General features: G+C 37.5%; 1 protein-coding gene across 1 annotated transcript; it reads left to right on the plus strand.

Moving 5' to 3' along the window:
• On the plus strand, positions 1–26,632 carry LHX5 (LIM homeobox 5). Its single transcript, XM_075213910.1, has 5 exons — positions 1–498; positions 3,206–3,429; positions 7,665–7,942; positions 18,021–18,186; positions 24,919–26,632. Exons 1-5 carry the CDS (start codon positions 323–325, stop codon positions 25,284–25,286), a joined length of 1,212 nt encoding a protein of 403 aa, XP_075070011.1. The 5' UTR covers positions 1–322; the 3' UTR covers positions 25,287–26,632.
• Positions 26,633–27,078: the final 446 nt, after the last annotated feature.

Raw genomic sequence — 27,078 nt, forward strand, 5'->3', positions numbered from 1 at the left:
CACACAAAGCTGATTATGGGGCATAGAGGTGGAGTTGGAAAAAGTGTCATCTAGGATATTTCTATACATCCAGGGAGGAAGTTGCTGTTTTGCATTGATGGTCCTGTGTGAATCTGAGATTTGGAAGAATATTGTCTACAACAAATGAGGAAATAAAGCGACCACTTTTACTTTGGTCACTGATTCATTCTGGGAGAGTTCTCTCAGATTGTCTACTACACACCGGACAGCAGAGCTGAGAGTGAGGGAGCACGGCTGGTGTTGCTGAGTCGGGTATATGTGGATTTCTTTGGAGAGATCCAGGTGTAGGTGCTCTGGTTAAATGATGATGGTCCATTGCGCTGGCTGCGAGAGGCCCATCTTGGATCGCTTTCTTCTCAATGTCCTGGACCGGGCTTGGCATGTGAAATGTGTCCAATGTTGTGACTGCAAATGTAACCTCACAGAGAAGTGTTTCTCCAGAGAAGGCAAGCTATACTGCAAGACTGACTTCTTCAGGTACGCACATATTATTGGAGCTTGGTAAGGTTACTCTTAAAACTTGCCAGGTAAATCGATTCGTTGGTATTTTACACCATATTCACATTGGAATTTATGACTCAGTTGCCTAATCTATGCTTCACGTTGTCCTGCGTATACACTTTCAAAAACAAAATAGACTTTTTTTTAAGTATAGGTTATTTTTACAAATTGTAGGTGACACACACCTATTTGGACTGAAACGGTTACGAGATGTGTTATTTGTAATGAAATAATTTGTATATATTACTAAATAATAATAATACTATTAATTATAATAATAATAATAATAATAATAATACCTGCGCACTAACTTTGTTGGAATCGAGAGATCTGCATGTGAGGTGACATATTGTCCATTCATATTAACATATCCAACGTGTCTTGTTTCCCAGAAAAAATTGGGAATAATGCTTTATTTATTTGTTGTGACTTAAACACACGCATATAATGCCCTTGTGTCATTTAAATGTACTTAAAATATTTGGCTTACTGATTCATAAAAAATCAATTGAGTACAGTTTATATACATCTCGTTTTCAAAACAAAGCGCAAACATTGTATTAAGTTCCTATGCTATAAGTTTAACAATAGAAGGTCCTATCTTTTATAATGCAGAATTCACCAACCCTGCCGAAGGGGCTAGGCCAGTGCTTTGAGACTGTAAACCTCACTTTGGAGTAGATTAGGAAAAAAACATTCTGCTTTTTACAAATGGAATGTTTCTTTGTCATGTTAAACACTGAAGTCTATTTCTTTGCGTGATATGCAATGTAATGTAATTGAGCTAAATCTGTTAATTTAAATAGGGATTTCACTACGACCACCTCTATTCACCTGTGAGGGCTTACTTGCTTTTCAACATTTGATTGACGGATAGTTTTGCAAGCCAGGTGAGGAAAAGGTTAATTAGGTCATTTTTCCGCTATGAAACAAATGAGTACTTAGTTTTAACTCGCTGGTCACTGAAAGTCCCCTCCCAACTAATGTGAAAACTATTTAGGGGTATTTAATGATTTTTGATAAGGTGCAGGTGAGCTAATTATTTTTCTGGATAAGGCAACCATGACTTATGACCTGTATTACAGTCACTATATCAAAGTCAGAGCTCGCCTGAGGTGAACTGTACTAGCTGGTGTTTGACAGCTGAGATTATATATATATATATATATATATATATATATATATATATATATATATATATATATATATATATATATATATATATGATAAATTAATACAATGCGGACTTGTGTTTGGAAATAATTTCAAAAAGCGTGCATACTTGGTGCGTTTTGTTTAAATGTGTGCGCTGGAAACTGTATACAATCAGAATACATTTCTGAGAGGCGCTTTCTTCATTCCTCCAGAACCCGCGAATGGGTTTCACATACGACATTTATGTCCTGAAAATGACATACATATATGTCCTATAGGACTGTCCTGGCTTAAATGTACTGATCAATATGTACAGCGCAGCGTAATATGATTGAAGCTATATATAAATATATCGAGATATTCTAATAATTTCCCAACAACAGTTTGTTTCTTTATTCGTTTTGTCTAATTCCTTCATCACAGTTTTAGAAAGTGAAGAACCAATGCATGCAAAATATTAATGTACATCTAAAACATATCCAAGGTACACATAGACATGCAGAATTTGAAGTGACATTTTTTATTGACGCTCTTCTCTGACCTAAGAAAGATGCGCAAGAATAGTTAAATCTGCAAACGAAATTGCAGGGGCATTTAAATATCATGATCTTTTCCTAGAATTGTGCTCCTTTTACAGTTCCAAAGAAGGATGCGTAATTGTGCGTGTGTAATAAATATAAATATGTATGTGTGTGTGTGTACATAATATATATATATATATATATATATATATATATATATATATATATATATATATATATATATATATATATATATATATAATGTGTGCGTGTGATTTGTACATTTTAACGAAGTTTTATACTTTTTGGGCTATAATTCTTTTTTTGTTTTGTATTTATATAGGACGGACTAAAAATATTGGCTTAATATCAATAACTACAAGCGCACGCTTGTGAATATTTTAGGCTGGCGTCGTAGTCGTAAAATGGAAAAAAAAAATTAAAGCTGGAGGTTTTTGTTTTTTTGTCGCTTTCTGTTTTTAATTTTTTTACATGCTGTTCAAAGTGTAGTATTGATATTCTATTTGAGCGAATAATAATGACCTATTTGATTCAATGCTCATTAATATCACAGGCATGTATTCAGTTTATATAGGTCCATGTGTATAAATATCAAGCAAAATGTCCAAATAGGGGGATTTAATGTTACACGGACAGGCTCTACCAACTGGCCCTTTGGTCGGGGGTCTCACTGGGCATTTGCTCTCTCCCACCTAGGCCATCACCTCCAGGATTTAGCAAATATTTCCGTGTACTGTTCTATAAATCCTTGTACAGTACTATAAATGCGTGAAAATTAGCCGAGGAATGTTCCGAAGATGCACGAATTTCAGCGAAAATATCTGTACTGAAAATCGCATCGGTTGTTTGTGTTTGTTTGTTATTTTGTTGCAGTGTTTTTTTTTGTTTTGTTTTGCAATTTGTCATAACTAATCAATTTTTTCACAATTTTGATAATACAGTAGACCTTTCATTTCCCATTCTGAACTTCTCATTTGTCTTTGCAGGAAATTTGGTACAAAATGTGCTGGGTGCTCCCTGGGCATCTCGCCCAGTGATCTAGTGAGGAAAGCCAGAAACAAAGTGTTCCACTTGAATTGTTTTACCTGTATGGTCTGCAACAAGCAGCTTTCAACTGGCGAGGAACTGTACATCATAGATGAGAACAAATTTGTCTGCAAAGAGGATTATGTGAGCACAAGCAGCCTGAAGGAGGGAAGCCTCAACTCAGGTGGGTTTTTATTATTCAGCGGCAATTTTTCTGTAGGTGTGAGGTTGACGTTATTGCCTTTTCCTTTTGTCATACAGTACAAGTGAGGAGGGTACCGTCCTGTGTATATTTTTTAAAATTAACTGAGAAATCAATATTGCCTTTTGTGTATCTTGTATGTGTCATGACGAATATGGTTTCATTATATAGTCAATTATATTTACATACATAAATTTATCTTTTAGGTTGAATGTATGTAACATATAAAACTCATTCTCTCTTGCACATATAATTTTACTCACTCTTCTCTGTGCATCTCTATGCGCCCCCTCCTCCTTTTCCTCTCCCCCCTATCTATCCGCACCTCGGTTCTAACGCTTCTACATGAGCCCTTAATAGAGGTCATGATTTGCTAATCTCAGACAGAGCTTAGAGATACACAAACACCCCCTCCCATCTCCTGCATGCCAGCCTGTGGGTTGAACTGAAAGCAGGAGCAGCCTTATAGTCTGAACATTACCACAAGTGCCAGACACACCTGCTTTTGTTAACCAGCCAGCATCACAGTACACGCTTTCCACATATTACTACCACTCGGAAGAGATTGTCATCCAGTTTTTTAATGTACAGTGCATTAGGCAGTACACCCCAGATATTCAACAATTAATCACCTGCCTGAAGCTAGTGCATATCAGGTCAGCATTCAAAATAATAGATGTATTTCTTTCTCAATGTATCTCAGTAGTGGATCTACTAACATTGAGCTAAGCCCCCCTGTACATGGTACATTCGTGAAAAACGAAGTGAGCCAAAGTGAGAGGACAACCTGCCATTGTCCTGCATCCTCAACACATTCATCTATAGATCAGATGCAATACCTTTGCATTGTGTCAGTATTTTGGTTACATTTGACATTTCTGATATGTCCCTGCTCTTATACTTTCCATCTAAATTCTGATCTTGTACATTCTAATTGCATTCCTTAAGAAAGTCATTATGTTTTCTGTAATATGAAAACCCTTCCTACAGATTATCATCCTCATCTATTTTTTTTTATAGCGCCACTAATTCCGCAGCGCTGTACAGAGAGTATATTGGAGCTTACAGTCTAAATTCCCTAACATACACACAGACAGACAGACAGAGGGAGAGACTAAGGTCAATTTTTGATAGCAGGAAATTAACCTACTAGTATGTTTTTGGATTGTGGGTGGAAACCGAAGCACCCAGAGGAAACCCACGCAAACACAAGGGTTTCCTGTAATATTGGGCCACCTTCATTTTTCTTCCTTTTAAAATGTTCCTAATAGGCTGTTGAGTGGAGTCTTGCCCCCCTGGGCTGAAATGGGCCAACCCTCCTCTGGCCACCGCCGTGGTAATGGAAGCAGTACCTGCAGGGTAGCATTGCTTTGGCAATGTAGAACATGTGAAGAGAAGGGCGTCTGAGAATGTTAGTCCCTGGCTTGAGTTCTCCAGTTTAGGGTCAGATGGTGGCGGCTCAGCGACCCTTCTGCTCCTTGTTTCACTGTAGTTCATTTATTAAGGTAAAGGTTAAAGCAGTAATTAGAAAATTAAACTGGCATTAAACCCACAGAAAGTAAATTGTAAGAGGGTGAAAATATGTGAAGCAAAGCATTCCATTGGAAACCGTTAACTATGTCTGGTCAGACCTGAGCAAAGTTTCTGGAAATAGTTTAACTTTTTTCTTTTTGATCTGACCTGGAATGTAGTGAAAATGCTACGATGATATCATCACCCTAAAAGTTCACTAGATATCACTGTATAATATTTATAGCGACATAGACAGAGATAGATGTTAGATCAGATGTTAAATATGTTATTGGTATGTTGTAAGTAAAAAATCTCAATAAAAATATTTTATTAAAAAAAAAAAAGCTTAAATTTATCTCTTTAAAAAAAATAAAAAGCAAATTCTATTCTGACAATAGACTAGGGGAATAATAAAGCAAAATGGAATATATATAAATATATTATAAATTTTCTGTACTATAGTGGAAGTACTTCATTAAAAAGGCAGGTTTAGGGGAAATATTGGCTTCATTATTTGATAAATAGGCCCCACAGTCACGCTCGGTATATATGGGAAATTGTTATTTTATCTACATTTCAATTGTCGAGAATTGGTAGATACACATCTGGCTTAACTAATTTGATTTGGTTCCTTCCATGTTCTTGTTGGAGCTGGCAAATGAATGCATTTAAGTCCCATCTTTACTATTGTGCATTGATCCATCATACAAGCAAACCCTTTACAATGATCCATACGATCAAGTGGTCACGATTTGTTTTGTACTTGTTTGCATTTTATTTCCCAATATAACCGTATTATTTAAAACAATATCTTAGTGGGTACATTTTAAATATTTGTGAATTATTATTGTGATTTAAAATGATAATTGTGTCCTCCATTAAAAATGCATAAAAATATTTTGCTTTATAAAACTATTTTTTATATAACATGGCAATGCTGTATGGACGGACAGCATGTGTTCCAAAGTGAACACAATCCATCATTGGCCCTGGTTTATTTGCTACCTGTTGAACAGTGTTATAAATACTGACAGTTTGGGCTAAAATGACTCTTACTTGCGTTAGGCCCTTGGTAGAGACTTGAAATGTAGCTGGGGCAGGTATTATAAGGTAAAAGAGGTCGAAAATTGTGCTGTAGCATACTATGCTTTTAATTGGGCAGTTTGTTTACTCCTAGATTTTATATATTGTACTGCCTAATCAATTTGTAGGAACAGCAAAGATTTAAATTATATATGTTCTATAATTCTGCATCTTGTCAGCATCCTAGTTATCCTTGGAGTGCTCATCTGGAACTTTCATTTCTTATTTTGACAGCACTCTAATTTGATGGCTCTGGCTTTGTAGTGGGAATAGATAATGCATAGATAAAAGAGAGGGATGGGCGAGAAGGGCAACGACCCTATCAACTCTGGCTCACAGAGATTAGTTCATACTATATTTAATACAAAATTTTACTAACTATTCACTATATGCGTTACACATCATGGATTATGACATAGTCTTGGGTTTACTGCATTTTATGGCTTTCCCAAACAAAAAGTAACTACCATGTAAATTAGTTTAAAAAGGTGATTGTAGATGCTAGTATGAAATAAGTAATCCTTGTGGTTACTGTTGTCCATTTCAGTCAGTTAATGGACATACAAATTGCAGTATTTGAGCGTTTCGGGAAAAGCACAGAACCTTACACCTTCTGGACTGTCAGGTTGTCCAAACATTTTTTTATACATTTGGAATAAAAATACCAGTGGTTCCCAAATCCAGTCCTGAAGGCCCCCTAACATTTCAGGTTTGAGGATATCCATGCTTGGGTCAAAGGTGGGTAAATTAAAATGATTTAAGGCACTAATTAAATCACCTGTATAAAAATATGTTTATCTTTAAGACCTGGACTCTTAGGGGGGGAATTCAATTAGTCGCCAAGTGTCTCTGAAACTTCTGTGAGACAGTTTGCGGCAGATATTTGACAGAAATCTCGTCTCATTTATCCTTGCACCCCATAAAGGTGGCAGGAACTATGAGCATAGATTTCTTCCGTAATTGGCAGCAATGTGTGCGGCACGATGTCCGCTAGCCACAACGCCAGCAATTGAATTCCCCTCTTAGAGGGGTTTAAGGACTAGACTTGGGAAGCATTGCCGTAGACAAACCAACAGAATTTCATGTAGTGCAGAACGTGTTGTAAGACACAAATATCCTTTATTCAGGATTATATCCACCATCAGGGGGAAAACATACTCCCAAACCATCTACAGAGCAAATTATGTGCATTATTATTTTTAAAATAGTTATCTGTACTTTGCTGCCCGCAAAGCATGGTCCATGAGACCACCTTCTCAGTCTGCCTCACTGACTCGCTCTTTACCACTATGACTGTATGAAACTATTGTTTTAACAGTAGCCATGTGGTGTGATTATGCTGATATTGGCCTTGCTTCAGACTTTAACTCTGAAACATAACAGAACAGTGGTAAAACCCGCAGCTAATGTAATGCAGATGGGCATTATTATTCTTTATTTTCAGCTGCAATTTATATAAATCAATTACTAATTTCATTTTTTTTATTTATGTATAGAAATAGTATTAGATAGGGAGGTTATCTTTAAACCTATTTTTTTTTTTTAAATCTTATATACTCTATACAGTTAATGACTAGTTTGCAATACATAAGTTTTATAACACTATTTCTTGCTTCTCATAGTGTCCTCTTGTACAGACCGAAGTTTGTCTCCAGATCACGAAGACCCCATAAAAGATGAAAGCAAAGAGACAGATCATTCCACATCATCAGATAAAGAGACCGCCAACAATGAGAATGAGGAGCAGAACTCTGGTACCAAAAGAAGAGGACCTAGGACCACCATTAAAGCCAAGCAGCTAGAGACCCTCAAGGCAGCTTTTGCAGCTACTCCAAAACCCACAAGACATATTCGAGAACAGTTAGCCCAAGAGACAGGGCTCAACATGCGGGTGATTCAGGTAAAATGACGCTCAATTATTTGTCCTCTATTATTTTCTTTTATTAGTATTTATATATTTTTGTTTTGCAGCCATGTGCACTACTATGACATAATTTATTTGTTTGTTATTTATTGTTTACTGTTTTTTTTCCAAGTTTGCTTTTTCCTGTTCTACAAATTAATAATTATTTATAGGCAAGAGCTAAATGTTCTGAAAAGGGATTACCAGTGCGCTGGATTCTTCTCCAGTTCAGAGACTGGAGTGTGCTATATACAACTCAATCATTTGGTGAAAGGCAAAGGTGAAACACACCCCTTTGTAAAAAGCCTGCACTTGCTCCAAACCCCTTTAATTCTCAAAGCTGATCTGTCAAGACACATTTTGTCCTAAGCGGGCCACTCAGGCGGAGATTTAATCTACCGAGTCGGGCAATTTAGATCAAATGGGGTCAAACTGGCACTGTGTGCTCAGCACCGGTGTCCAGCAAAGATCAGCAGGATTGATTCCAATCTCTTCTCTACCCTATTTGACACAGGTTTAAACATTGTACAATTAGACTGACCATGTGGATCTTAACATGTGTGGTCAGCTTTACAATCAAATCTGTATTCTATGGCCAGTTGCCAAAGAACCAATCCCAGCACATAATGTACATTGTTTATAACACAGATGACCAACTTCACAGACCTCTAAGATAAACAAAAATGACTGGTTTTATGTATATTACTTCAGCAGCACATATGTACTTTTTTCTTTTTTTTTTTTTACTATACCTGAGTTAAACCACCAACACCCTATAAATCTGGCTATCTGCAGTCATAAAGGACAGGAGCTTATCAGATTCTTCCCACCGACAATCTGCATTTAGTGTCATGTGATGAGTAAGCTGTAATACCCATTGATGTCTCTTTCCTGCGTTAGTATCTGCTCACTCACACAGTGGCGTTATTATATGCTGTTAATATTCCCACTGGCTATGAATTGTGTGCAAAATACTGTATTTACCATCTGGTTATGCAAAAAGTAATCGCCGTGCGGCAATATGACTCCATGACCCAGTCCAGCTTTAGGAGATGGGGGAGATGCGAATAAACTACAGGTTTAATAATCAGAATAGACTTGTCAGTCATGAAGACCATATTTGTAATTGTCCTACAAATTGTCCTCTGAGGATGGCAAAATGAGACATGGATTTGTTGGATCCATTAGGATGCAATTAAAAAGCACCGCCCTATCTAATATCAAGATGATTGTAAACGTGTATCTAATGTAATAAGATATATTTTAATAACATAATTTACATTCACCCCACTATAAATTTAAATTGATTATTATGATCTTTAAAACTCAAGTACGTATTCCAAAGCTGGCTCCCAGACAGTATGAGCGTTGGACCAAAATAACGTCCATAACCTGTGTCTCAGGTAAATCAAATACATATGTTGATCTATGCAATATACATCATTTAAAACTTTAATATTGTTTTCATATGAATCGGAGATGAAATGCAAAATAAAAAAAAGTTCACTGTAAAAAATGCCCTTGTGTATGAAGTGTGATTATATGAAACATATAGGTTTTTGCTGTGTTCAGAATATTGTACATTTCATGTTGCCTTTTAACCTTTGCTTTCTACTGTGTATAATGTCTGTGTCTCATTACTGATATTCCTTTTAATTAAAGGATTAGTAGAACTTTAAAAAATGAAACCTTTCAATACATTACATAGAAATCAAAAGCGTGCTACTTAAAGTATTGTGACGACTCGAGTGAAAGCTGATGACTGGGGAGATTGCTTGGAAATAGTAAGCTGTTCGGATGTTGCAATAGCCCACAACCAGGGGAATCCCACAGTCGACTATTACATTTGTTTACAGTCGGCTTGGACTAGTATTGTTGTTTTTCTAATTAAAAAAAAAAAAAATTACCTCCGGAGATTGATCTTTCTAAAGTGCTTCTATGGAAAGTAATCATACTAATATTTTAAGAGCTAAAAACAGTCTGTGTAAATGCCTAGAACAAGGTGATTGATAATTTCAGGAAACTTAAGCACTAGAAAAAAATTCAAAATAAATGAAGCCACAATGTTGATTAGTTTTATCTTGTTTAGTTGTTGAAACCAGGTGTAAATCTTTATGAAATGGCAAAGCTTTATCTTTCTTAGTTACATGTTTTTTGTTTTTTTTGTTGTCGAGCCATTCAGCTTTTCTATAGCCTTTTTTTTTTTTTACCCTCAATACTTTTTTTTGCTTTTTTAAGTCCTTGCCTATTATTCAGTTTGCAAAAGATTGGTGTTTTTTAATCCTCATTTCTGCGGCAAAAGAGTGAGGTCCTTGCCTTGTCTCTCAGACGGGGGTCCCCATTCATCCCCCTTAAAGAGTTGTAATCCGGATCCTATAAGCCCTTTAGAGGGGCTTGTACAGGATATGATGCTTTTGATAAAGTGGTTTTCATGTTTGATGGTTTTCATGTTCCTTCTCTTGCGGCTTATCCCAGTAAGAATTCCTCCAAAGTTCTCAGTAATCCCTCATCTTAGGGGTGGGACGCCATGACAGAACCCAACTCAAGAGAAGAACTGTAGACCTGCGGTTTTAAAATGCCATCACATTTTCACAATGCTAAGACTATCTCTGGGTTCGTAATTACCTCTTCCTTCACAATAACTTGTTGCTAGGTATTTCATAAATCTTTCCTGTCATTGACTACTAAAAAAAAAGTAAAGTTGCATTTAAACCCCCCCCCAAAATAAACACTATAGACAAAATACACTTTGAATTCAATCAGATCTCTATATGTTTGGGATGACCTGTGCTTTGGGGCACAATATACCTTGGCCAAGTTGTGTTTGTATTGTTTTCCTATATAGAACATGCTATTCAGATAGGCATAAACAAGGTCCTACTGAAGAGCTCCTGCTGTGCTTCCATTCACATGTTGTAATATGTTCCTTTGTGGGCTTTTTTGTATTTATATATTTTTAGATCAGACTATTTTGGCATGAAAGTGTAGCACTTTGTCTGTGAAACTTTTTTTTTTTTTTTTCTTTTGTACATTCTTTAAATGGACACCAGATCATGTTCATGTGAAGCTGTGCTACACTGGCACTTTTTACTCCACTTGGATAATGAGTTTTATGTTTAATTATCTTTTACTAGTACCTCTATGAGAATTTAATGCATTTATGTTTCACATTAATATTACATTTTTACTTTTTAAAATAATAAATTATGTAATTGGTGATGTGTTTTTGAGACCTGTGCTGGAAGTGGGGGTGTACACAGCGGTATGTCATACCGCCACTTCTCCTACTGCCTTCATTGTAACACTATCACATTCCATTCATTTACATTGCCATTATATTTTCCATACTGCCACTTCTAAATTTCCACTTCAACCACTGCCTGAGACCATATTTGATAAGTCTGAAAAAATAAGGAATAATTCTACATTACAAACTCAGAACTATGCTAGTAGTTGTATGGTGACTCTATACAGGGGGTACCTCTAGCAGTTTAAAGCAGCTTAGTTAGCTGCTACTAATTGTAATCGTCTCAATTTTGCATCATATTTATGTAGTTTGCTACTCAAACCTGGCAATTCTAATCTTGTTTCAATCCTGTTTTTGAAAGTTTACATTATGAGTGGGGGACAAAGTCCTCCTTAGAGTAATGTCAGTGTGACTGCAAAGTTTCATATCTCTTCATATCTCTCTCTCCCAGTGCTTTTTATGTAGTTCTACTCTATGGCAAGACCTTACTTTCATGGTTTGTACTGTAACATACTCACACATTCCTTGTTAAAGTGTTCTTTTCCAATTCACTTCATTAACATATGAAAGGCAGTAAGTTCATTTTGTCCCAACAAGTATGCTTTTAAATGACAAAGAAGGCTTAAAAGAGATAATGATGTACAGCTCTATGGAAATGACCATAAATTCTACAGCTTGAGTTGTCTTTGTGAGATCTCTTATTTACTTTTCGGATTTCGGAGTATGGCCACCACTGTCTAGAACAACAAACAACTGCTGGATCTACTATGTGAAGCAATGCTTCTGTATGCACCTCTAGCTTGTCTAGGACTTTTCTTGGCATAATTGTAATACAGGGAGCCCCTAAACATAGGGGGAACCAAGTAAGAATTCACTGACGTGGCCATTGCATTGGCTCCCGTGTCCTGCATTTCATATACAGTCATGGGTACATAATTGCATATATCCTGACATTGCCTTTACTTAAGGCAAGTTTTTTATATAATTATTGATCTCTATTCTAGTTTGCCTTTGAGCTTGAGGTGGCGGTACAAATAGACCACCTTTTATATTTATCTATTTTTTTTTTGTTTTCTGCTCTCTTGCTATGTCATGGACTCCTAGCTATGAAGTGCCAGATTTATTTTGTTGGGTTCTAATTTAATGGGGACAGTAGTCAGACGGTTAGTTTCTCCATGTCAAACACTGAAATTGACAACATAGAGCATTGAATAAAGCAACTATAGATTGGGATTTTGGCTACTCCTCTAAGGAAGGAGGACCTTTCTCAAACCCAGAGTGAGAACAGCTGTGGCTCTTTCTTAAAAATAGTTCTACGATAAAGTATAACTGGGTGTGAGCCTACATCGTTTACATCAATCTAACTCACTTAGACATTAATGCTGGCTACATAATTTCATCTGATGACTTTAATGCCTGTTAGTGATTCGATCAAAATCCATAAGATTATTATTGAGTGTGTTGGTAAATGTAGTAGGAAGATGACTCCAATTTTGGCCTATTCCATAATTTGTTTCTTAATTTTTTTTTACAATAATTACATAAAGTTGTTTTTAATGTTTACTGTATATACAATGCGTTTCTATAGTGTACCTTACATACAGATGTTGTGTACTTTTTAAATCAAAGACTATTCCGTGACACTCCTCACTATTAGTCGGCATTTCTACCTGCTCTGTATTGGGTGCAAATGAAAAGGCTGAAAACAAGCGTACTTACCCAGGACTTCAATCCGTGGCATTTGTGTAGGAGTACAGTAAGTACATGGCCTACGGAGCTGTAATCAGGGGAGTACGAGGGGGGTACTAGCGCATGGGGCCTGAGCTCATCAGGGGGCCCGGGCCTGTGCTGCGCACCACTGATTTATTTATTTTGCTTCTTTATGCCTGGTGGTCCAGTGGGAATGCTGTGCAAACTGTGCATGGGCTGTCACATCACATACTACTCACTGTGCCGCATCATTCATTCATAGAATACTGTACTACAGCTTGTAATACAGTATTCTATGAAAGGATTGTGCGGCTGCAGTGAGTAGTATGCGTTGTGACAGCCTGTGCATACGCTGCGCTGGCTGTCTGCATAGAATCACTGTAGGGAGTAGCTAGATCCTCTTCACAGTCATATGGTACACAGTGCAGGAGCTGCTGGAAATCTCTGCTCCTGTGCTGTCACTGGGGGAGAAAAGTTAATAGGAGGGGTAATGTGATGGGGAGGGGGCATGTGTATGTGTAAAGCTGCTGGGCAGAGGGGACATGTGCATACTTGCCTACTTTTGAAGGCAGCTGTTCAAGAGGGGGTCCGTTGAGGGGGGGGCGTGGCCTCATGTGGTGCGCCGTTAGGCTCAGCCCCTGTCAATCTTAGGCAATTTTAGCCAATCGCATCTGGGTGCGGGGCCACCCCCACCATCTTCAACAATGGCAACAGCAGGATCCGGGATTTTTGCCTGCTTTCTTGGGAGTCCGGGAGAACTCCCAAAAATTCATGAGTCTCCCGGACATTCCGGAAGAGTAGGCAACTATGGGCATGTGTATGTGTAAAGCTGCTGAGCAGAGGGGGCATTTGTGTGCAAAACGTGCTAATTATTTAAAGTGCAACTCAGCACGGACATACCTGTTATATGGACACTTAATCTGCAATACAAGTTAGTTTATTTAGATAAATATATATTTGTGAATATTATTAGCAGAGGTGTGTCAGGTGTGTACCAGACCAGAAGATATTTGGGATAGTTGTGATAGTAGGAGGAAATGCTTTTCATAGACATGTCAAATTTCCTGTCAATAATCTGACTGAAGGACTCTGCAGTCATCTTCTTTCTCTGAAATGTCTGATAACAGATAACAATAGCTTGTACTGTGCTGCATAGAAAATGTAAATACAATGTGAAATATTGCAAGTTCTGTCAAGGTCTGATCATTTTACTCCTAGATTAGTAGCTCTTTTATATAAAGAACTTGTATTGTTAGGGATTGTGATCTTTTACAGTTAGATTCCTCTTGAAATCCGCTACCTGACATGATTACCTCACTCTGGCTGGAGTGGATCACAAGCAGAATTTTATTTTCCTCAACTAGTTAACATGGTCTTCACCTCTTAAATGTCCTTTTTGTCTAAATCTTGTTTTCAGCAACATATTTTTTTAAGTGTATACAGAAAACCAAAACGTGTCAAATAATGCTTTCAATATACTACCATTTAATATTCCAATTCACAATATTTGAGAGTTTATAGAAAGTGACTCTTAATCACTTCCTGACTGTTCATTGTGTTTCTACATTGTCTTAGAGCATTAGTTCCACAATGACAATCAGGGCCTTATTATCCAATAGGCTGACTAGGCTGCAGCCTAGGGCGCTGGGCTTTAGGGAGGGGGGGGGTACAAATAATTTTTGGGTTAGAAAACTGTAACAGGGAGAGGTATAAAATCATTTTAAAAACCGAATACAAGATTTTATATCCAGTAAAGTGAGAAGATGGTCAACTAATCTGTAAAAGAATCTTAAACCTTTTTCTCTTTCATCCTATGAGGGACACTGGATATGCTATAGCGTGAGGTGACAGGAGTTTGGGCACTTTTTCCAAAAATACAAGCTACCCACTGGAATGGGAGGCAGTGGGGGGGCGGTCGGTGAGGGGGGGGGGGAAGGCCGTGATGGGGGTGCCATGCCTGTTTCCTTTGTACTGGGCCCAGGCGCGGGCTGGGAGAGTGATGGCCGGGGGGCACACAGACGGCCGCATCGCATAAAACGGGATGCGGCCGCGTCATTGATGACGCGGCCACATCCCCTGTCATGTGATGTAATCAGATGCGGCCGCCGGTGAAAATTTTCTATATTGCACCCGGGGGGCGGCCGGCCGGCCTACCCCCCGGCCCTAATAGCGGTCTGACCGAGCGGCCTGGGAGGGCGCTGCCCCCTGGGCCAGCCCGCCCCTGACAGGGCCCCACAATTTCTGATGGCCTATGTTTGTCTTCTCCTTCCCTCCCCTGTTTTGCCTCAAGTCCGAGGCAGTGATACGTGACACTTGCATTCGGACATGAATTGCATGCAATTGCGTTCATTGGTTGCATGAGGTAACATAGAGATCACTATTGAGTTTGCTGCAAAGCAGAGGTTTCATATTTAATAAATAATGGTGTACATGGTATTAAAGTATAACTGAATCTTTTTTTTTTTTTTTTTCTTTTTAAATATATAAATCTAAAATACACTTTTTAATCTTATCCTGGCTTTTCACTGTAGTTCTGTCAATGCATATAGCTTAATTATTTCCAACCACTCACATCAGCAATAGGTATAACCAACCACACGGCTCTAATACACTGCTTAGAGTGGTGAGGACATAGGACAAAAAGCACAAATGGTAAAACATGACATGTCAAATTATATTGTTTGTTGCCTCTCTGCATCGCAAAACAATATGGTGTATCTACTGAGCATTTTTGTTACCTAGGAAACTAACAAGCCAATGACACAAGCCATGGTTATTAAGTGTCCGAATAATGTATGCCTATATACTGTATAGTATAGCATGCTGTTTTTTCAGTCATACAATTACTTATGCATAGCTATGTATATATGATATATAATTTATTAGCTGATTAATATAATTATAACATATTGCAATAATAATTGTATAAAATGTTATAATATTTGATTTTCAATTTGGAAAAAACTATTTTTTTTTAAGAAAACAAACCCGTTCATTTTGCGTGGTAAAATATATAGAAAGCAAATGATAAGATGCTGAACGTATACTTTTCACAGCAACTGTGAAGCCATTTCTGAAGCTTGCTGCACATCGAGATATAGAAGTTTTTGGATGATTAATTTTCCTCTGTATTTAGCTGAGTAATTAAAAAAATTGCTATTGTGTTAATCTGTTAAAATATATATATTTAATATAATGACACGTTGATTTAAGGAAATTGGATTGTCCTGAACCTACTGAAAATGTTGTTGTGTAGGTGGCCTTGTTTTAATGTTACATGAGATTATTCCTTTGGTATTCAAATAATCACCTATGATGGTGGTAACTAAGAACCAAATATGACCATCGTTTATGCTAGTGCCTAGTGATATATTGTGACAAAACATACCAGATAATGACCACTGTATCCAATAATAATCTGTGTGTGGCCAGTTTGAGAGATGTAGTCAGTAAGGTATTTGTTCTTCCAGTATGCAAATATGAGTGTTATGTCTGTACAACATTGTGTATTATTTATTAATTCCTAGTTGTCTGTTTAATTAATGAATGGTGCTTGTGAAAAATAAGATATATATTTATCAAAGCACAAAAAAACTCTATTGCTGCAGGAAATCTTGTCACCAGGGATTAGGATTTTTCCGTCTTTATATGTAGGGGGTTACTGACCGTAATATCATCTGTGAATGCTTCACCTTCACAGATGATATAGGGGCTTATTTATCAAGTAGGATGTCAGAAGAGTGGTAATAGAAATATTGGCCTGAAAAAAATTAATTATTGATGAAATAATTTTTTTTTAAAAATTAACAGGTCTATTTTCTGTGGGGCAGTAAATATAATATAACTCAACTGTCTTTTTCCTCTTTAGGTGCGTGTATGTATATGAATGTATATGTGTGTGTTTGTGTATAATAAATAAAAAATAATAAAAATATATATATATATATATATATATATATATATATATATATATATATATATATATATATATATATATATAATCTCAATCAACGAAACCTCAAACGGAGCTTCTAGTTTCACGCATGCACAGGGACCATGCTCAATGGAGCAGGAAGGGGTCCCTAGAGCTACAAGTAACCCTTTTCGCTCTGGATATTTTTTGTTGGTGTAGCTGTCAGAGCTAAAATAATAATAAATCGTGATGAGAAGTAAGGAAAATGATTTGTTATCACTGCAACAAGGTGTAATAAAAAGAATACCTTTTAAGGGGCGTATTCAATTGTCGGCAGAAACGCCGAAAATCCCGCGGTCCGCGCACGATTACCATTATTATGGTAATCGTGCACGGAAAAAGTTAATATGCTAATTTACTTGCTGGATTTCAGCTCGCAGCTCCCTGAGCCGCGAGCTGAAATCCAGCTACAAATTACCATATTAACTGTAATAGTTTTAACGCGGCGGGTCTACTAAAGAATTGAATATGCCCCTAAGAGGGGTATTCAATTGTTAGCGTTAACGGGAAAAAACGAGCGCTCAAAAAATATTACCGTTTATACAGTAATATTGCGCGTGAAAAGCGTTAATACGGTAGTTTACTCGCGGAATTTCAGCTCGCCGCTAAGGGAGCAGCGAGCTGAAATTTCGTGAGTAATTACCGTATTAATGCTAAGATTTTTTGAGCGCTCGTTTTTTTCCGTTAACGCTAACAATTGAATACCCCCCTAAGTGTTAGTTTCATAAATAGGCTCTAAGGGGCATATTCAATTGTCCCAAAGTTCCGCGGCGTTAAAACTATTATAGTTAATACTGTAAAATCTAGCTGGATTTCAGCTCGTGGCTCAGGGAGCTGCGAGCTGAAATCCAGCGAGTAAATTACCGTATTAGCTGTTTTTCCGCGCACGATTACCATTACGGTAATCGTGTGCGAACCGCAGGATTTTTGGCGATCCTGCCGACAATTGAATAAGGCTCTAAGTCGCTATAAAGTTGTTGCATGTTTGCTTGTTTTCTTTTTTTTTTTTTTTTTTTTGTGGGATGTGCCTCTACCTCTAAATGAGGCCCATAATATGTAAAATGATAAGTTTTCCTTGTAAGCGTTTTCCAGTGGCCGCATGTGACTATTCTTTACAAATCTTCCTGTCACTTGTTTTATTATAGGTTTGGTTCCAAAACAGGCGATCCAAGGAGCGGAGAATGAAGCAGCTCAGTGCTTTGGGTGCCAGAAGACATGCTTTCTTCAGGAGCCCGAGACGAATGCGGCCCTTAGGAGGGAGACTCGACGAGTCAGATATTCTTGGAACTGGCCCTTACAGCTACTATGGAGGTAACCTACAGCCTGAATGTGATGTGCCCTTAGACAGGAAATGCTCCGCTGATTGGGACACGGCCTGTGTGATGGAAGGCAGATTCAGTACTGATCCTTACTGGTGAAAACCTAAATTTGGAGTGCAAATTTTCACAAACTGGACCATGAATTATTGTAATCAACAACCAGCGGTGTCACTTTTATGTAATGAATTTGTTCAGCTCTGCTGAATCTTTTTTTTGGCGCTTTTTATAAATAAACAATAACGCGTGTTTTAATTGGGGAATGAGTCCTTGTTCTAGATCCCTTTGACAGGTGTGCACTATTCAAGCAGAGGGATCTGTAATAAATCCATAATCCAGGAAGATAATGCTATATCAGGTCACATTGGGAATTCAGTTCACTTGGAAACTTAATGTACGAACACTGACATCATTACACTCATTTACCATCTTTCTAATTCACACCGTGCTAGGACTTACATCTGTAATCTCACCCCAATACACAGACATCCGGACACACGTCATCGCCTCCTCCTTATACACAGACATCCGGACACACAGCCTCGTCTCCTCCTAATACACAGACATCCGGACACACAGCCTCATCTCCTCCTAATACACAGACATCCGGACACACGTCATCGCCTCCTCCTTATACACAGACATCCGGACACACAGCCTCCTGTCCTCCTAACACACAGACATCCGGACACACAGCCTCGTCTCCTCCTAATACACAGACATCCAGATACATATTTCATCTATTCTAGATATCCAAGTATATACTTCTTACTTCATCCTGTGGTATGTACATATTACCACATCGTACCACTAATATACACACCTCAGAATACATACCTCTGACCTACTACTTTTAAAGATGATGCATTTGGCCACTTTTCAGTGATATTTTTTTTTTTTTATCATATCTGAATAACAATTTTTTTTAGTTATTCTGGCAAATGCATAAGGAACTTTTACCTCTGCTATTCCTAATATATTCTAGGGTCACTCCCACACCCCAGCTTGTGTATGCAGATTTCCTCACATTCTTATTTTTAGGTATTGGCTAACTTGTACTTCTATTGTGACTTTTCCTAGTCAATTATTCAACACCAATCTACAACAACATAAGTCTAATAAAGTGAAAATGCAATGCTGCACCTCTGATACTGTCTTCATTCCACAACTTGGAAAAACTAGATTTAGTATGGGGAGAAAGAAGACCCCTGCCATGTGTACTATGGGGAGGGGTTATGCATGTAGCAGTAAGCGGTGCTGGGACATGGAAAAATAGTAAAAACCTTAGAAACCTCACCCAACACTAGACATGCAAATGTAAATATTTGTATTAAACCCATTTGCTTCGTGTTTGATAATTTTGTTACTACTTAAAACGTTGACTATGTGAGGTATATGTGAATGACGTCCAATTAATGAACGGTTAAGGGAATGCTCTTGTTTAAAACAGTGGTGTATGTACAAGACGCTACATAAAAGCAATTTTGACACAAGTACCATTATTACTATGTCTACTTTTAAAACACATTTTTGGTTTAAAGATTGCAGTAATAGTTAGAATGGTACAGCCAAAAAACAAACAAACAAAAAAAAAAAACCAGGAGCGCTGCAGTAATTACCACTAATTGAGCGCACTATGGGGCTGATTCAATTTACACCCTGACTTAGTATAATGCAGTGTTACCTGGTTTTAACGCTATTTTTGATCGCTGTTATTTAACCCACAATTTAATTCCTGATGTTACGCTCCCTATTTGTTTCCCAAACTTGCACATCGCGGTGGGTTTTGAGCCTCATATTAAAGTAAAGGCAAAAGGTTTAGGGGGCAATTCAATTCTATTTTACCGCAGTATGTCATTGTCAGTATTATCTCGCACCTCTACAGGCCGGGTTAAAAAAGATAAAGCAGAAGAAAAGTATTGCAATCAAAAAGCTATTATTAACAATCAGATAATTGAATGATTTCATTAAAAAAATTGCAAAGATAAGGCAAGCATTGTAAAGCATTAAAAAAAAATGCTAACATTTATTAACAATAATCTATCATTTCAAATTGTATAGATAGGTGTGTGTGTGGTCACCAACTATAATATGCAAAAAAAACCTCTTAACTATGTAAACTAATACTAATTTGTGTGTGTAGATGGCCATGTTAAACCCTCCCCTTCCGTTTCATAAAATTCCCATTCACCTAGGAATAACGCGCAGAGGTGGCGTTTACTGATTTTAAATTGAATACCACACAGCGGAAACTAAAATGGATGTGGCTTTTTCTTATTACCTGTGCAGATATATTTTGTACTTTAACCGCAGCGTTACAAAAAAATTAGATGAATTGAATTGACCCCTAAAAGTCAGCAAATGAACACGCCAGGCCAGTCAATAAACAATGTGGCATACTTTAATAAAAGTAAGGCAACAGATCAACTTGCATAGATGGTATATTCAATCCAATGTTAATGCTATAAAATTGAAAATGTTCGTTCACTGGACGATTCATCCTATATAGAATGCATTTCTCTTTTTTTACATGGTGTCTATGCCTCAAGCTTTTCTTATAACACCCCAGACCCCCTTCTCATGCTAGTTATATGCAGACTGCAACAAAGTAAAGCATTCGCCACTTGAGACAGTGGTGATATTCCTATCTACACTTAAGTCACACCTAAAGCATTGGAAACGGTGCACTTAGCATATCCCTGAGGGGTTCTAAGAATGCCTCTTATTTTTATGTAAACTAATTTTTCCTGCCTCACTGCTGGATATATTTGTGTGTTTTATACCAAGATCAACAAAGTTTGACGTTGACCAACCTTTATAACCTTACCAAAGGTGTCCATAATGCAAATTCCTATTTCAGTTAAGATATATGCCTTTTCTTGTGGTGACCTTCATCAGTGACTGTTTATGGAATAGAAGAGGATTTTGTTTTTCTTTATCCCTAAAATACCTTTGCCGTACCCAGAAACCTCATTTTCAAAGATTAAGTGATTGCAAAGCCTCCAAGAGAAGTATTTTCGCCAGGTTTCTTCCTGAGGTCTCCTTAATCTCCTTTTCCCTCTCAATCCTCTAACCACCACCACTACCTCCTCCTCCTACTGCAGTCATTGCCTCCTTCCTCAAAACTTTTCACAGTGCGGCAAGTAGAAAGTAAGAGAGAGATGTTATTGTGGCGGAGACGTGCCCCCTATTGGTTCTTCCCACATCTAGCTCCCCACCGTCTGGTTCTCCTCCTTCTCCCTCTCTGTCTATCTGTCCTTTCCTTTTCTCTCTCTCGCTCTTTCTCCCTGTGTGTGTGTCTCTCTCTCCGTCTCTCCTTTGTAGGGGACAATAGCACAGCTGCTTTCTTTGTACCTTATTCAGACAACAGTTGTTCCAATTACCTTCACATTCTTGGAACATATGGAGGGTGATTGGGAGAGAGCAGGGTACCCTGCCTTTCTCTGTTTGTTTTCTTCTTCCTCTGATTCACAATTTACTCATTGCAATTATCATTTGTGTCATGTGCCACTGAGTCCCAGACATAAATAATATTCCAAGAGTAGCAAATTGCAGCCGTGTGCTATCTTCTTTCTCTCACTCTCTCTCGCTCTCTTTTTTTTCTCTCGCGCTCTTTTTCTCTCTTTCTTTGGCCTGCTTATCTTTCTTCATTTAGGCTTATGGACACCTTATGCCTAGGTCATGTTAAGAGTTCTACCATATACTAAAGGGACTTTTAGAACTTATATACATTTTGTAACCTAGTTAATCTCTCCCCAGGCTCAGTGTCGTACATAGCCATGTCTTCCACTTCACAAATCTTAATCTTGGGTATTTTATGTTTATTCCATTCTCCCCATTTCCAGCCTTGCTTCTCTGTATACATTTTCTATCCTTGTTGCTAATATATATTCCTCTTTCAATTCCTTCCACATCTCTGCCTCCCTCCCTCCCCCGAATCTCCGGTTCTCCCCTCTCCTCCATACATCACCCCCCTTCCTATGTCTTCCTGATCTGTTACAAGTTGGATGTGTCTTGTTTCTATGAGCTGTATGAATGGGGATGTCTGTTTACCAAGGGCTGTGCATTCTGTGCCCTCAATAGATTTGTATGTCAAGAGATTACAGAATCGCTTCTTTCATTCTGAGCAAAGAGCAAAACAAAAGAATCCAAATACATGGCTTTATTCCTTCTCCTGTAGGTGATTTAGTTGCAAATTCAATTAAAAGGATACTAAATCTGACCTGAACATCCATTCACACCATTCAGTGTCCTTCTTTGCATTTAAATTTAGTGCTATAAAAATAACGAAGCAATCATATTTTTTTTGTTTAATTAATATTGTGCATATTTTTTAACCAATGATTTTTCCTCATTGTATATAATTAATTATAGTTTTACAGACCTGTGTTCTTTGTGTGTGTGTATGATGTATAGCGTTATATCGTTTTTATTCAATCATACTACATTTTTTCATTGTGCAATAAGTAGCCTAAAAAGTAATTATTTCCCCATCTGCTCCCTCCCTGCATCTTTGTATTCTCCGTCTCCTCCTCGCGCAGCCCTGCATACCCTGAACACTTAATGCCCTGCCACACTTAGAAATGGGTTTCAGTTTGCTCGGTCTGTGATTTATTTCTTCTAAGTGTTTGGTTTATTATTTACCATTAATTAGGGTATGAGTGCACTGACCCGACACATTCTATAGGAGGTGTGTATCTCATTGCACTGGAGAATGCAGTGTTGTAAGACATTATACTAGCTACTACTACAAACTTTAACCATGTACACACTTAGGGCTAGATTTACTAAACTGCGGGTTTGCAAAAGTGGGGATGTTGCCTATAGCAACCAATCAGATTCTAGCTTTCATTTATTTAGTGCTTTCTACAAAATGACAGCTAGAATCTGATTGGTTGCTATAGGCAACATCTCCACTTTTGCAAACCCGCAGCTTAGTAAATCTAGCCCTTAGCCTTTTAACTGATAGTCGATAAGCAAAAATTAAAAAATATATGTGAGTATAAGGAGTGTGTGTATGTATTATATATATGTGTGTGTATGTGTGTGTATATGTGTATGTGTGTATATGTATATATATATATATATATATATATATATATATATATATATATATATATATATATATATATATATATATATATATAATTAGTGTGTATGTATATATGATGAATAATCTTTTCCCGTTTATAGATAGTTACCTATAAGTCTGTACTATGCAGAACCTCATGTTTAACTTGCATGGAACAAAGCCAAAGTTTTTTGTACTCATAAGTGTACATGCATATTATATAATAATACATATATAGTAGAGGTGCGGAGAACTCTCAGTGAAAATTGATGGAAGATGCCAGTCTTCCCCCTCAAGCAAAGTCTCTTCTCACCTAAATTGCTGGATTTCTTTCTTCTTCTTCTTTTTTTTTTAATAAAACAGGTTTTTCCGCCTAGGAAGTTGTGAGAAAAAAAAAATGAATTTCTCACCTTTCCCGTCTTGGTCTTAATTAATGCAAAGCAAGTTCTGGTTTCACAGTAGCATCTACTCCTTTTCATTCTTTTTGTCTTTTCTTCTACATGTAGTTTTCATATGCTTGTCATCTGCTCTTTAATCCTATGGCTGGTTTTATCTGTAGCACTCTCCCGCATTGACAGAATAAATTATATATTCACAAAGAAACACACAAAAGAGCTGCTCTCCAGCGCTATCTCATGTACCACAGCCACCAAGATGGGCTTAAAACTCTTTAGGCTAGACACAGTACTATTCCAACATGTGTACAAGGCCAGAGGTAGACCTCCTGGAAGCAAAGTAGGTTAAAAGCAGTGAAGACTGCGGCCGAAAATTATCAAAGTGGGTTTTTCTTGTATTTTGACACCACAATTTATGATTTTATTTTTTTTATTTTGTTTTTATTTTATTTATTTTTTATATTTTTTTTAGTGCGGTAAAAATCTCACATCAAGCAGCATTTTTTGCAAATGACCATGCCTATATTTGACCTGAGATACGCACAACCTGTACAATGTAATGATCTTTGGTTTGCAAAATTTCATTTCAATTTCATTGGCAAAATTGGTTGAAGCGCATGAACTTAGCACTTGTTTTCTAAAATAGGGATATAAAATAAGCACTAAGATACATTTTGGGCACAAATCTTATGATATGTATGACTTATAGCATATGATATAGCAGACAGAGGTGACAGTTATCGCCATCAGCAAGTACACTTGCACCAGTTCTGTGGAACACACAAAGATACGACTCCTAAAAGGCATGTTTTAAAGTTATATATGATAGACTTAAGTAGAAGCATTGTAAAGGGTATAATGAGGAGCGAATGGCTTTGTCTGATGTTTGATTTGCCTGTTCAAAATCACACGAAGTTTAAGCCATTAAAACCACAAATTGGAGTTTGTGGTTGATAAGCGGATACTATTAATGGCGGGGTTAATATTGCATACATAAAAAGCACTTTGATGCACCACGCCACCTACCACCCACCCCCCCCCCGCCCCCTCCAGATCTGCCTCAAGTAGATGACCGTGGCCAATGTTGCCTCTATTTTTCGCACCTAATGCCTTTTTTTTTTTCCCTGACCATAAGCCAAGGTTCTTGAGAATTTAGGTTTGGGAAGTAAAAGAAATAGAGAATTGCTTTTAATCAAGTTGTCTATCTGAATGTTACTTATGTTTTATATCTGTTCTCAGCCTTCTGTTTTTGTTTTTGCAGATTACCAAGGAGATTATTATGGAAGTGGAAACTATGATTTTTTCCCTCATGGTCCTCCATCCTCCCAGACACAATCCCCAGCAGATTCCAGCTACCTACAGAATTCAGGACCTGGGTCAACCCCACTTGGTTCTCTAGAGCCACCATTAGCTGTTCACCACCCCTCAGAAAACCAAAGATATGCGGACATGATATCTCACCCTGATACACCCAGCCCAGAGCCCGGTATGACTGGCTCTCTCCATCCAATATCTGGGGAAGTCTTCAGCGGTGGTCCAAGTCCACCATTTTCTATGTCTAGCAATAGTGGCTTCAGTGGTCCTCTACCCCATCAGAACCCTGACATTAATGAGGCCACAGTATGGTAATAACTAGCGGCTTGGGATATACACTTACCTTGTCTTCATTGATGAACATTCCTTTTGGTTTTCATTTCATCTACTCAAACTGATAGGACAAAGACTTGATCCTGCAAAAGGTATAATTCAAGCTGTCCTGGAGTACCTCCTGCTCTACAATATAACGCCCATTGCTGAGCTGAAAATAGATATATTTGGACAAAGGGGGGCACAAGGTACAAAACCAAAATCAAGAAGTAAAAACTGAACCAAATTCCACCTCCCTGACAGTTAAAGATAGACCTCTAGCCTGTCTCCTTTCCATTCATTCCGAAGTACTGGACCATTCATCCATCTAGATGAGGGACATCATTGGGACCAACATGGCACTGAAACCAAAATTCCCCTCCATGGCTGTTCAAGAATAATCTGCCTCCTCCCCTCTTGTGACTGAAAGTCGGTGAAACAACTAGTCTACCACATGGAATGGGACCAAATTTCCTACCCTAACTTTCTTTTACTTGGTATTTGTGTCTTCTGAGCTTGGTCCAAAAGATGATCAAAAGAAGGAATCATTTAGTACTCAGAGCATCATCAAATAGCTTGTATCCCAAATAATATATTTTGTTTTGTTTTTCAGAATTCTTTGTAGAATTTTCTATTAAAACACAGGAAACAATTATGTAATGAGCCTCAAAAGGTCATGTCACCAGTAGGCCAATGGCCTTCTAAATATGTTTTGTTTCAGTGATAAAAATATATATATCTCATGCATTAACTGTCATGATGGGCAGTTTTTTGAAGCAATAAGAAGTGTTAGTCTAAATGTAGATGCTAATGAGAAGTACTGGATTTAGCTATTGCTCCCACTCCAAGTTTTTTGCATTGATTAAATTCTTAGCTGGCGTTAACCCAGCCTGCTTAAGAAATGGGTGTCAAATACATGACCCTTATGTTCTTACAATTGGATGATAAAATGCAATGGTAATGAAAAAAAATCTTAAAATATTTTTAGAGGCTTAAATTGATCTGATTGATGTATACCAGCAATATGGTGTTAGGGTGCCCTCTGGTGGCAACTTTGTAGGATAAGTCTTGCATTCACTGATTTTTAAAGATAGGCAAGAAATCATTGACATCTGACAACCCTCACGGAAGATGTGCAAAATGTGGCAGGTCGTTTTTTTCTGTTTTGATTTCCCAGCCCCCAGTAAATTAAAATATTTTATTGGGGAGATAAGAGGAGGGGGCAGTATGATGAGCCCCATTTGCTGTACTATACTTTGAAGAAGCTTCTAAGCTTCACATTTACTTATTTTGTATAAAGAAATTGAAAAAAATAAAGTACGTTTTGTGTTTCCTTATTATTTATTGTACATTGTTTACCTGTCTTTATTTCTGACAAATATGTTTGGTTGCATTTGTAACATATGTACTTTGACATTGCACTTTCAAGGAGTGTGAGATTTTTTTATATGTAGAGAATTTGGGGAGACGAGATCAAGCCTATATATTGGACCATTTGTAGAGCTTGAACAAAATCTACAACTAGGAGTTAGCCTTAATTTAGTTATGAATCTGAAGCTACCCATACCCTAGATATAACAGTTGGCCATGCTCTAATTAAAGCCTCATACTTTCTTTTACTTGACACAGATCTTCAGATTACCCTGATCAAGGAAGCACTGACTTGAAATCAGTAACTTCTCTAAGCAATGGGTTGCTCCGCTTCCTAGAGTACTAGAGATTCAATACAGAAACTGTTTTATTGTCTATTCTATTTCTGGAAAATCTAATGGTGTGTCACATGTCAAGGTGGAAT

This window comes from Mixophyes fleayi, chromosome 1 (assembly GCF_038048845.1).
Source record: "Mixophyes fleayi isolate aMixFle1 chromosome 1, aMixFle1.hap1, whole genome shotgun sequence".
NCBI lineage: Eukaryota > Metazoa > Chordata > Amphibia > Anura > Limnodynastidae > Mixophyes > Mixophyes fleayi.